This window comes from Neodiprion virginianus, chromosome 1 (genome assembly GCF_021901495.1).
Source record: "Neodiprion virginianus isolate iyNeoVirg1 chromosome 1, iyNeoVirg1.1, whole genome shotgun sequence".
Classification (NCBI taxonomy): Eukaryota; Metazoa; Arthropoda; class Insecta; order Hymenoptera; family Diprionidae; genus Neodiprion; species Neodiprion virginianus.
Genome location: NC_060877.1, coordinates 7,383,837 through 7,396,308, shown reverse-complemented (window position 1 = coordinate 7,396,308; position 12,472 = coordinate 7,383,837). Strand labels below are relative to the sequence as shown.

Genomic DNA, 12,472 nt, shown 5'->3' with positions numbered 1-12,472 from the left:
ATGTTTCTCAACGGCGAGTTTTTTGTATAACCGGAAGTCGTGTAAAAAATTCAAAACCAAATCGCGCACAGACACCGCACAAAAGTGTATAAAAGGTACAGAAAAATTTTAGGAAGCACAAATAATGTACGAAAAATGATTATTTTACCTATTCACCGCGTAAATAATAACTTGAGTTTTCACTAGATCTCGACCATTTCTAGATCGACGTCCAAGAGTGTGACATCAATTTTTGAACATCTTGAGAATCAATGAACGAATGTCCTTCGTTCCAGATTCTATCGCTGTGGTTATTTCCAACTTTATGGAACTGCTTAGACATGCTTGTCGAAATCGCTCAAACCGTTCCAGCGAGTCACTTACAAAAATGTGAATTTTTTTATCGACCAATAAATCGAAAACGAATGAAATTTGGCCCATCGTTTAGCCTCGTTTCGCTGACAACTCATTTCAAAATCACCAAATTTTTTCAAACACCCAGTATCGGCTAACTCGTCATTTTGCCCAAACACAACGAAATTTATATGAGAAAAATTATAAGTTTTGAAAGTACGAACGCGTTGCGTCTTACCACGATTTATTGCATTTCGTAAATTTCTGCAATCGTGAAATAGCGATTTTTTCAAAACGTAAACCGTTACAACAACGTCACTAACTTCAGCGAATGACGATCGATCTAACGAATCGAGATCGAAGTGGTACCAAGCGACTTGGAATGAACGACGTGGATACGATTGATGGTAAATCGCGCTGCCTGCTGTTCGGTCCCGAGGTGTTATCAGGGCTCGAACACACAATGCAGCTATCGGATCTTACGTCAGAGGCGCAGCGTGCATCGCCGGTCGCACCTATCCTGGACACGTGAGCGGGTTCCCACTGTGCCGGTGAAACGGTTTGAATTAATCGTTTTGGGTCAGCGCTAAATGGTAGCAAACGCGGCTACACAAACCAGATGCTACGTGCACCGTGTTCCCATGATTTACTTCCCTAAACGTTGTTCAACTATATACGTGTATGCGTATATATTCTCGATACTCTCGCGCTGCCGAGAATATAATCCAACTGTGCGCGTGTGGCAACCGTTTAAATTTATTATTTCCCGTAACTCGGGGGCTGTAGGATTTTTCGCGAAAATTTTATATTCCACCGGCACCTTCGTTCCGCTACAGATTCTCACAATTAACGAGCCATTAATTACACAAGCAAAAGCTCTCAGGGTGCAGGAATTCATACCCGGAACAATACCGTCGTTCATTATACGAAGGTGGATGAATGTCGTCTCTTACAAAGACCGTGAAAGCTCCTTCTGTTCGTGTACTCCGTACACAGCGCGATCGCAGATATTCGCGAGGAACGTCGGCCGCGAAATGTTTCACGAAGCGCTGACTGGACGGTCTTACTATTTTCGCACAGCGATTCGGGATAGAAATCGGTGATCGTTTTCGCATTTTTTCGCATCACGATTCGTCGAGCAGCCGCTTAAACTCGATGAAATTTGAAAAGAGTGTCCTGCAATGGCCGGCGCCTCATTGAGAACGGTGAAAAGTCGAGTATCGGCCTTTTTACCTTTTTACAGAATCCGCGAAGGATCGAATTTGAAAGGGAATTCAGGCTACGTAGACGTTCGTCGGAAAAACTCGCGCAGGCTTTACAAAACGTTGAACCAGTGATGAAACGCTCTGCGGACGCGTTCCTTTGACAAGTATCAACGAATCTAGAAAATTTCGGAGAAACCGAAGCGTTGCTTACGTCTCAATTCTCCCTCTTTGCACTGGAGCTAGATAAAAGTAGTGAAGAGAGTGACTCGAGGTGTAAGATGTAATATATTCAAAAGACCGTATCGTCGATGGTAGATTCGAAGGCGCTTTTACATGTCTTATCAAATTTTCACCCTCATATCCCCCACGCGCATTCGACTCGAGGCTTTTTTAAATCGGAGCAATACTCATTTCTTACCAGAACTATATCAGAACAAGGTCTAAGGTTAAACTTTGGTTCTAGGCTTGAAGAAAATTCTCTCAAAGTAGAACAGTTTCTTACACGATACTTTTGTTTCGACAAAAAGTAACGCTTCGACTTTCTGTCGGCAAAAAAATTGGAGCACAACTATTTCTCTAATCTGGATATCAGATTCTCGGTTACAGCCGCTTTCAGCATCTCACGTTTGTAGCCGGGCAGACAGATACGCTAATCGACGGATAAGGCGCTACAAGGTCACGTCGATGTCAAAGGCTATCTCTAGTCCGGTGTCCCAACGAGATTGAACACTCTCGGACGCAGCGTTTCGTCGTAATAAAAAATACAGACGATATACTTTCTCGGAGTTTATTCGAAGGCGGGAAAAGAATTTCTGTAATATTTCACCGTTTAGTCACAGACTCGACGTTAGATTTTTATTATCACGTTAGACAAGCGTCACTGCTAAACTTGACAAAACACTAGGCGTCAACTTACGACGGATGACGTTTATTCTGATGAAAATTGATGCGTCTGTATAGTGGGTGAGTTTTATTTAGTTTGTAAAGTCGAGTCTCGTTTCGTGCCGATTTAGTACACGAAGGCCGGAATTGAAGGCCAGGCTCTGCTGAATAAATGATTCATTGCTTCCGGTGCAGGTGCTGGTGGATTTCGATTAAAAGGCCCCCGGGGTGAGGGGAGTTTGTCGAAAAATAATGGTACGCAATGAAAGAATGGAGCGAAGGTAGGAGGTACGGGATGAAAATGACACGCTCGACGATCAGCGAGTGAAATGAAAATGGAATCCCGGAATGAAAACCTTTCGAGGGCTGATCGGGCTCTTTCTAATCTTTGAGAACCCACATTTGTTGGTAATTGTAGCCGATTGCCAGGCTACCATTTCTCAAGGACCGCTCGAGCTCTCTAATCTTAGACGCAAGGCGCACCGCAGCAGCGATCCGTAATCCCGTCATTTCGAAACTGAGGAATCGGCGGATCGCGAATCGAGTCTTTAATTCCGCCTCGTTCGAGTACCGCGATTTTGCACGAGTCGGCAAGTAATTCTCTACCACACGTATATACATATATACGCAGCGAGTCGAGCCGTCGCGCCGATATAAATCACCCGACGTTTTCGAATCCGGGTCGGTTAACTTTCTCCTTGGGTCGATGTAATAGAAATCGTAGTCTACACTTTTTTTCCGAGAGGGCTGAAAGATTCTTTTTCTCTTCAAACAAGTCTGATCTGCTTTGGTCAATCTGTAGGGGACCTTAAGGCCGAGTCCTCTCACCGAAGGCTGATAAAAATCACCCTTCTTTCCGTAGCTGCAAACGAGAGGGACACTTTGCTCCGCTAACTCGAGTGGAAGCTTCTTTTTTCGCCTCAAAGACTAACCGAAGACGATCGTCCCGCTTACGGTGCGAAATTATTGTCTTGAAAGAAATCGCGAATTCCTCTTTCTCATCGATATTCGTTCGATCCGTTCAATGTTCTGTCGGATTACTCGCGCTTATTTTTTATTTAATTCTTTGTTTTTGCAACATCACTGCAATCGACATTTTTCTACGTTGTATTGGAAAAATGCAATTTCCACCGTAACAGAGAATTTATTTATTACCGACCGGAGAATCTTGAGCGTTTTTCTAACTACGACGATATCAAGGGATGAAATTTGGCCGATACGTCAGCGTCGAGTTCGGTCGGAAAGCCACGAAGCGAAACGCTTTCGCGTACCAAGAAAAATGATTTATCCAGCGCATGAAAATTCTCAGATAATTCCATCAGGGACGATAAATTTTTTTATTTTTTAACTTATAATTGGGATGAAAAATCAAAATCAAAATAAAATGTCTCCTGACAAAAATAAAACTTTTGCGTGAAAATTGACAGTCTTACATATTCTTGACAGATGACAAACCAAGTTTGCGCGTCGCTTCGCATACCGTACAGAGAAAAATGAATTTCAACATCGTTGGAAACTCGATTAAAAAATGGGTCATCAGCCACTCGAGGGAATCAAGTTAAATTTTATTTTTCATGGGATGCATCAATGCTTCAATGACCGTGCATATATTACACGATTCTCCGAGGTTATGAAAAATCTCCGATATCCGTATAGTTATTTACCCTTTTTTCCTCCCCTTTGTAATCCCGATCGATTATTCACGTATAACACATCGATGAATATTTCGACCCCGATTAGCCGGCGGGGTATTCAAAGTAGGCGAATGATCGGAACCGAATGCAAGCCAAGGGGAATGAATCGTCGATTACCCGACGTAGCGTAACGTCCGCGTTGCGGAGCTGGTTAAGTTTGAGCCGTAGATGGGCCGGCGTAAAAGCTCATCTTAATTGCAATCTACCACGCAACGCGAGGACCGACAAGCCAGCTTGCGCTTGCGACCGAAGTTGCTAATGCAGCTGCAGCAGCCGGCTGCTTATGCGGCGAAAACACTCGGGCAGGCAAACCGCATCGGCAGCAATAAGGTCCACGCTGATGAAGTTTGCGGTGAATTATTAAACGAAGCAACATTCGCTGGGTCTTCGAAACGCCGTTCCGCGAGAGGCGTAACCACGCGACGAGGAGAACGAGGATGAGATATGAGAGAGACGTAAGACGAGATGCCTTTCATTTTTCGCTTATTTTATTTACCGGGGAGGAGAAGAATCCATCCAGGACGAGCGAATTTCTATCTAGCGGACAAACTGTACCTATACATACATACGCATATATTCTAAAAGCTGCGTTATATTATTCCGTAATACGCTCAGCTAGCAGCTCGAAATCGAAACCCGATCTTCCATCAATAATTCACAAGCTTATACGTATAATGTATTTCCTCAAGTGCCGGACACTCGGGGTTTTATTATAAATCACCTCATATCCACTGCTCGTGTGACGGACCGATCAAGATCAGGGTTTCTCGTCTCTTCGTATAACCGTCGCGATTCGATTGACCGTTTTTTCCTTCCGTTTCGTCAATTTTCAACTTCAAACGAACTCGAAGTTTCGGCGCAGCTTTACCGTGATCACAATTAACGTTAGGTTCGTTTTGTCGACCGTTCGATTTTGAAGAAATTCTTGGCTTTCAAAGCGAAAGGTGTACATGTGAAAATATGTGAACATATATCGCGCCTGGAATCGATAGATAATGACAAAAAAAAACGGTCTCTAAATTATTTCATATTTTTATCTTGATTAGAAAGGGTGCCGAAATCAATTTAAAGTTGGACATTTTTTATCTCATTTGTCTAGTAAAAAAAAGTTACAAACTATCGCTTAATTAATTTTATTTGGTTAGCAGAAAAGGGAAGATTTTTTTCTAACCAAATAAAACGAATGAAACAATACTTTCAATTTTTTTACTCGAAAACTGAGGAATACTTTTTTTGAATTTCATATTGATTGTTTCGGTACCTTTTCCAATAAAGCTGAAAATCAATCAGTGAAAGACTCTGATTTGACATCCAAGTGTGTAGATTTCGTAGGAAAAATTGGCTAAATGCGGCTTTCGTGAAAGATACGTTAATTAATTAAGTTAATTATCGTTACATTCCGTTTCCGGTCGAGCTGACTCGTTAGACGAGGAATTCGGTCACTCGCGATCAAAACCAGTGTGCGCATGTGTGTGTGTGTGTGTGTGATAAACAAAAATGATGGCGATCCGACGCAACGAACTCCTCGAGTAAATATGCCACAGCTCGTGTATAATCTGATGTACAAACTTTCGACGTCAGAATCCGATCGGATTGGCAGCCTTGTCATTTTCAACGTCAAAACTGATTATTGATTCGGCTTTAACAAATTTATACCGTGAGGATGTTAAGGGGGCGCGATTCGGACACGTGGCGAATTCAATTGCGCCTCCCTGCACGCGTAGTTGTTCCAATTTTTCTGACCTGGGTCTGATTCGAATGGAACTCGCCGAGCCGAAATACCGCATCACTGATTTGTTCGCGAAAATAAACATGAAATAAAACATGCTTCGAGGTGAATTCAAGTAGTAATAATACGTGGCTGGAATCGATCGGATTTATTTTTTTCTTAGATATCAGGCCGGCGATGAATAATATCGAGACCAGAATTTTTCAAGAATCTCAAATAGATCAGTAACTGCTCTTTTCTAGCAGATAACTGATCAATTACCTGTAAATTGATTGATTAATTTCCCATGCAATTGCCAGCACTATTTTCCTTTTTTAATAAAAATCGTGAATCACATTCATGCTTAAATAACGTGTTGCAATGTCGGTGATAATGATCGGGTCACAATTTGTTTAAAAACTTACGTTACTTCTTACACTGTAATGACTGCAGTTTATACGAGTATGTTTAACACAAACTACGCGGCAAGGAGAATACCCGAAATATCGATCGATTAAGTTTGACGAAAAACTCTAACAATAAGCTCTGGAAGTGTTAAATCAAACTTGGCAAGCTGACGAAGAGCACAAAATAGTGAACTTCGAGGCTAAATATAAAATAAAAACTTGAAACGAGCAGAAACTTGAGTTTTGGATCTCAAGCTTGACCGATCAAAGCTTGAGATACATCGGAAAAATGGTTCCGTGAAGAATCTGTCCTTAATTTCATCAGAACCAATGTTTGAGAACACATTAAACTCAATCGAGGCCAATTATAAGATAATAAATACTTTCTCCAATCCAATTATTATAAAAAGTTTTAGTTCCAGCGACGTATTTCTGTAAATTCGACCTCGTTTAACTAAAGCTTGCAAATTATTTCCTTGCTTTCCTTCTTCTACCCGGGGTATAATTCTCCGCCGAATACCTATAATACCTAATATAACAGCAATCTCCCTCACCTTTGTCCATATACCATACGTAACATCAGCTTGGATGTATAATATTACAAGAAACTTTTCGTAGTCGTCGCATGCGGGCGAACATTTGTCCACCGTGTAATTACGGGTGGGGGGGTGAATTTCGCCCCTGGTATCGATTCATTCGCTATAATTTTCACCGAAAGCGTGGATATATTTAGCAATAATTTCGCCCCCTCTTAACAATATCCCGTTGTATCAGGGAGGAGCGGCGGCTGAGAAATGCACGAGTGACGTTCCGAATCAGCCCGCACGGACAGACTCGGCGAAACTCCGTCGAGGTGTGGAGAAACTTTGCATAACTATTGTCTAATCCCGCATGGCCAACGCGCCTCAAAGTTACGCCTCGCTAAAACTCGAATCCCCGTGCGAAAACTAATATCGCAGGTATATACGTGCGATAACGTTGAAGAGTAACCGGCGTTCGACTCGGCGCCTGCAGCAGCCTGGAATTTACAATCCCGTTATAATTCAGCCCCCGGTGAAAAATAACCATTCGGAGGGGAAAATTAAGCCCGGACTAAAGAGAAAAAACGAGAAGGAGTTGGAGAAAAAAAATTAGTTTGTAATGAAGAAAAAGAAAAGGAAGGAGGAAGGAAAAAACAATGGCCTACCCCGGAAGGGCGAGTGTTGAACGCGTGGCGTAAAACACGGCTTGCAATCTCCAACGACGAGGTTGATTATTAATGGAAATAAAATTCGTTTCCCTGACAAAGTTAAATAATTCTATCCGAATATCTCCGCGGGCCTCTACTTTGCAAGGGAAAACTCAGATTCACTCTCGTTATTCGCAGCTTCTTTCGAAACGATGAAGAAGAAGAAAAAAGAAACAAAAACAACTTTAGCTTTTCTCAATTCAATTGAAATTAACTTTGCAATAGTATATTTCTCGAGATAAACAATCCCTTTTACATCGTTACCTCATCGCTACTTCAACTCTTCATCGTGCAAGAGTTTCTGTACCTGAAAATCTGAATAAATGTTTTCTAACGACGGAGTTGTTTCTTTATTTTTTTGTCGATTCGATGGGAGAGATTAAAATCTTGTTCCTGGAAGGCATGATTAAGACCGCGGTTTTTCCATCCGTGATACCGAAGTTGACATCGTTACACACTGCCCGCTGTTTAAGTAGTCGTAAAACTTAGCGTATAACATTTATCGTGTACAGCAGAACGAACGGCGTGTACGGAACGGCGTTAAAGCTCCGAGCATTCGGTATTATACGGAGCGTTGATACGTGCGAAGCATGCGACAGGTGTGTTTTCACCTAGATGCGCGAGAGATAATGTAAAAATTGCTACGAGATGAAAACTGACCTTCGTTCTTGTTGTTGCCGATCAATATCTCGGTGTCCTCGAAGTCTCCCTCCTTCAGCAAGTCCAGCGGATGCTTGGGAAGGAATTTCCCGTCGATGGTGGGCGCGGATGGGAATCCAAGAATGCCCCAATAGGTGTTCCACTGCTGTACGGATATGGTCTTGGCGTCTACGGACCGCATGCAGGCCATGACGCGTGACGGATTGTCCACGAGCATGGTCGAGTTGCAGTTGCAATCGTCGACGAGGACGCGGGCGACGTCGTGGGCCTTCTCGCCGGTCATGTAGCTCCACGGAGCGTTGAGGGTCCCACTCTGGAGGATACCGCGCCTCACGAGTCCCCGCGTCACCGGCGAAATCAAGTGCAAGGACACGGACCCACCGCCGGCGGACTCTCCGAATAACGTTATCATGTCGGGATCGCCGCCGAAGGCCGCGGCGTTGTCGCGTATCCAACGGATGGCCAGGGCCTGGTCCCACAGTCCCATGTTCCCCGGGGCCTCCTCGCTGTTCGTGAAGTGGTCGTTGAGGTAGAGAAAGCCGAAGGCCCCGACCCTGTACTGCATCGACGCGACGATCACGTCGCTGGTAGCGGCCATTATGTCAGCGTCGTAGATGTCGAGGGTGGCCGTGCCGCTCATGTAACCTCCTCCGTAGATCCATACGAGGATCGGCACCTTGGCCCTCTCGTTTCCGGGCGACTCGGCGCCCTTGTGTCGCAGCCGGAGCTTCTGCGGTACCCAGACGTTGAGGTACAGGCAGTCCTCCGAGATGTTGGTGTTCGGGTTCCACATCTCCTCGCCTTCGAAGCCCGGGAAGTACTCGTACCGCTCCTGGTAGCAGCTGTTCGGCAGCGACGTCGCCTCCAGCACACCGTGCCAAGGGTCGATCGGCAGCGGCTTTCGGAACCTCAGCGGTCCCACCGGCGGCTTGGCGAACGGGATGCCGTAGAAGACGTGGACCTCTCGGCCCAGCACCGACCTCGACAGGCCCCGCACCAAACCGCTCGTCGTCTCGACCACCAGGGGGTCGTCGTGGACCCCCCGCGAACCCCCGGCCACGCCGAGTTCACCCCCCAGGTAGAGGAGGAGGCGCAACAGGAGGGCCACCCTCGACGCGGTCGTCATGATCGCTCGGATGATGATTGGCTTCGGTTTCGAACGTTTTTCAAGCTCGTCGCAGGCTCGGATCGGCTAATCCATCGCCTCGGGTTCCTGGCCAATAATCGGAACGTGATGCGATCGGCACTCGGCTAGTTTTCACTCGTCCGTTCGACGCTCGTTTACCGTATTCGACACGCGGATGCGAAAAGCCTCCCGGCAGCCAGCGTGCCGCGGTGCACGGGGTCGACTGACTGCCGAGCATGACGGAGCCTCGTCGAGAGCGCAGGGCGCGGGCGCCCCCTGAGCAGCAGGAAAACCACCGAGCAACTCGGCGTCGCGACGACGGTTCGAGAGCCGAGCGGCGAGCCAAGTCCGACTGACGTGCAACGGGATTATCCGCAACGAGCTTCCGCGTTTCAAGTTCGCAAAGTTCTGCCCGCTCGAGCTTAGCGCACTTGCCGAGGTCTGAGATAATATATATGTATACGGATAATATCGCTCAACGAATCAAACCCGGCCGAGGCTCGACGGAGAATCAAATATTCGACTTGTTGTTGAACGGCGACTAATTCAAGTAAACAAGCCACGAGTCGATGCCGTGCCCTCCGTACGTCGACGAATCTCCTCAATAACGTTCAGATCGAGACAACGTCGAAACGGAAGTTAGATATCGTACCTGCACAATGTGATCCAGTCGACTGTGAATTCGTAACTTAGCGGAAACTTCGGCGGAAATACGACATCTACTATCAGTCCCCGATTACTTGACGTCATTTCCTGCCAGCAATAAGTCGAATACGGGTCTACCGACCGAGCGTAGCTTGGCTTGTCTTTCCGTCGACACGTCGGATCAAAGAAACGGTCACTATCCGAATTGCTGACAGGAACGCGATCGATTTTTACTCGCTCTTATCGGCCTGATTTCACCCGTCTACCGATGTCTTCGATGTTTGGAATCGAACTAGTTTCGCTCCGTCGTGTACCGAGAGCCCAACTACAATAACAACAACACCTCGCGACTTGGCTAATCTGTGTGTGAGTGTGTGAGTGCGTGAGTGTGTGAGTGTGTGTGTGTGCGTGTGTGCGTGTGTGTGTGTGTGTCGGCTGACTGAGAACATGAACCATGATGTACCTAACAATAGAAGCTAATCGAAACACGATGGGAATATAATCCGACTCCTTGAGGTGTCTCTGTGCCAAATAATGCTCAAAACATTTTGCCTTCCGTTTGTTCTGCCTCGGTTTCATTGTCATAATAATTTCTGTAGCAGGGTGATTAATTTTCAAGAGTAAGCAAAGCTCGCTCGGACCTGAGACGAAGACGCCGAAAATAAAATCGGGCGTCCAGGTACGGTCAACCGAGGCGACAATTGAGTCTGGCCAATTGTTGAAGAAGAATCATATCGTCCGATCGAGCGATATGGCGAACCGCGCTTGTCGAGCTCGCTCGGTTTAAGACTTAACGAACCATTTCCGCTGACAATTGCTCGGTCACCAATTCGTGAGTTGCCTCTGATTACAAGTACGGCCCGCATCTTGTTATCCGATGCAGTTGTCAAATTGTTTTTAATATAATCCGCTTACTGAACAATTGCCTCGCCTCTATATAGACGCGTAGACACCTAGCTCTGATTTTCTTATCGCGAGCGCGTCGTTTGTTCTTGCTGAGATTTCGTCTGATTGGACTGGAAAAATTTGGCCAAAAATTAACGAGTGTCTTCTTAGATTTTCTAAAATTTTTCAATAAGCGTTCGGGATCAAAGCGGTAATCGCCACTTTTGGAAATTTCATTCGGGAAACAATATCGCGGAACGTGCAATGTATCTATACTGAATTTTATTCGCTTTCTCAATCACGACACAGGTCGATAGTTACGTACCGAGAACGTCGTCGGAGCTACGAAAGATACAACGAGACTACGGCCGAGTGTCCCGCAGTGGCTATCCAATTGTTTTTAGAGCTCCGAGTAATTGCGAGCTTGGTATAAAAGCGGGACGACCGATACAAATTTAATTATGTATGTACACTCTGCACACGTACATACGTAGGGTACATAGATACAGCGACAATTCGGTAGAATCAACGGTACAATCTGTGCAATTTCGCCGATGAGAGAAGGAAAACCTTGGGAAGAGGGAGATAATGATCGGGATACACCGTCGCTGTTACTAAATGTAAGAGGACCAGCCGCCGCAGGTTGAACCGATTTGACAATCCAATTATATCAAAGAACCGAGGCTTAAAATGTTTTCGTATTAATTGGAATTCATTTGAATACCTCTCGCGGCTTGATGAGGAAAACCTCGCTGCTTCGAAGCTCGGTGACGGGAAAATACGAGAACGCGAGTTTTGAGAAGAAAAATCTTTTTTTAGCCACCTTTGACTCACAAACGTATCGTAAAAACAACGTTTCTCTGTCCTCTGCTCCCGTTGAGAGGAAAAAAAATTATCTCCCGGAAACAGCCGGGAGCTGCGAATTTTATCGAGGAACTCCGGGGCGCAGGTTTCACGCTCCACTCCGACGCTGGTTTAATAACTTTGAGAGAATAGGTCGGATGTGTGAAGCTGTGGCAGCGCCGTGGTTAGAATATTGAAATTTGTAGTTGATCAGGGGTTTCCCATCCCTTGGCAAATTTACTCGCACGGGCGGACGAACTCCGGGAATCCAATCCGACTAGATTAACCTGCTAGCGTCCCATGATTCAACACGTTTTTTACCACGGAATTCGGATGCTCGGGAAAGGGGCGAAAATCCTCCAGCCGACGTAATCTCGCCCTGCGGATATACTAATAAGATTTATAAAATCCCAGGAGAACCTCTAATTCTCAGAAACTGATTTGCAAAAGACACTTAAGCTTCTTCGTAGTTTTCGAAAAATGAATTTCACTTACGGAGCTGTTCGTCGAACGGAAAATTCAATTTTCCACATTTTCTAGTCGAAAAAGTAAATTCAACTGAAATTCAATAACCAAAAATTGAATGTCAAAATTCTGGAATAAATTTCAAAACATTTACGACTGCTGCGCAATAAGTTTCGAATCTGATTTACCGGCAAATGAACTCCCGAAAATTTATGAAACATCAATGTCAACTTCTTCTTATAAAAACTAATCAACGAGTGTTCTTTTTTTTTCGACGATTTTCGAATCATTTCCAGCGAAGATGTGAAACTTCCCGAACGCCGCAATTATGCATTACAATACTGCATGATTGTAAAGTTTGGAACCCACTCGAACAACCGTTTCCAGGTTT

At 45.1% G+C, this 12,472-nt stretch overlaps 1 protein-coding gene across 1 annotated transcript in view; it reads right to left on the bottom strand.

Annotated features, from left to right (window-relative positions):
• The window catches only part of LOC124296781 (acetylcholinesterase-like), a 117,919-nt gene extending 108,343 nt beyond the window's left edge, over window positions 1–9,576 (bottom strand). The window contains exon 1 of the mRNA XM_046747133.1: window positions 8,118–9,576. Coding sequence (XP_046603089.1) covers window positions 8,118–9,243 — 1,126 coding nt within the window. The 5' untranslated portion in view covers window positions 9,244–9,576. The remainder of the gene's footprint in view (window positions 1–8,117) is intronic.
• Window positions 9,577–12,472: the final 2,896 nt, after the last annotated feature.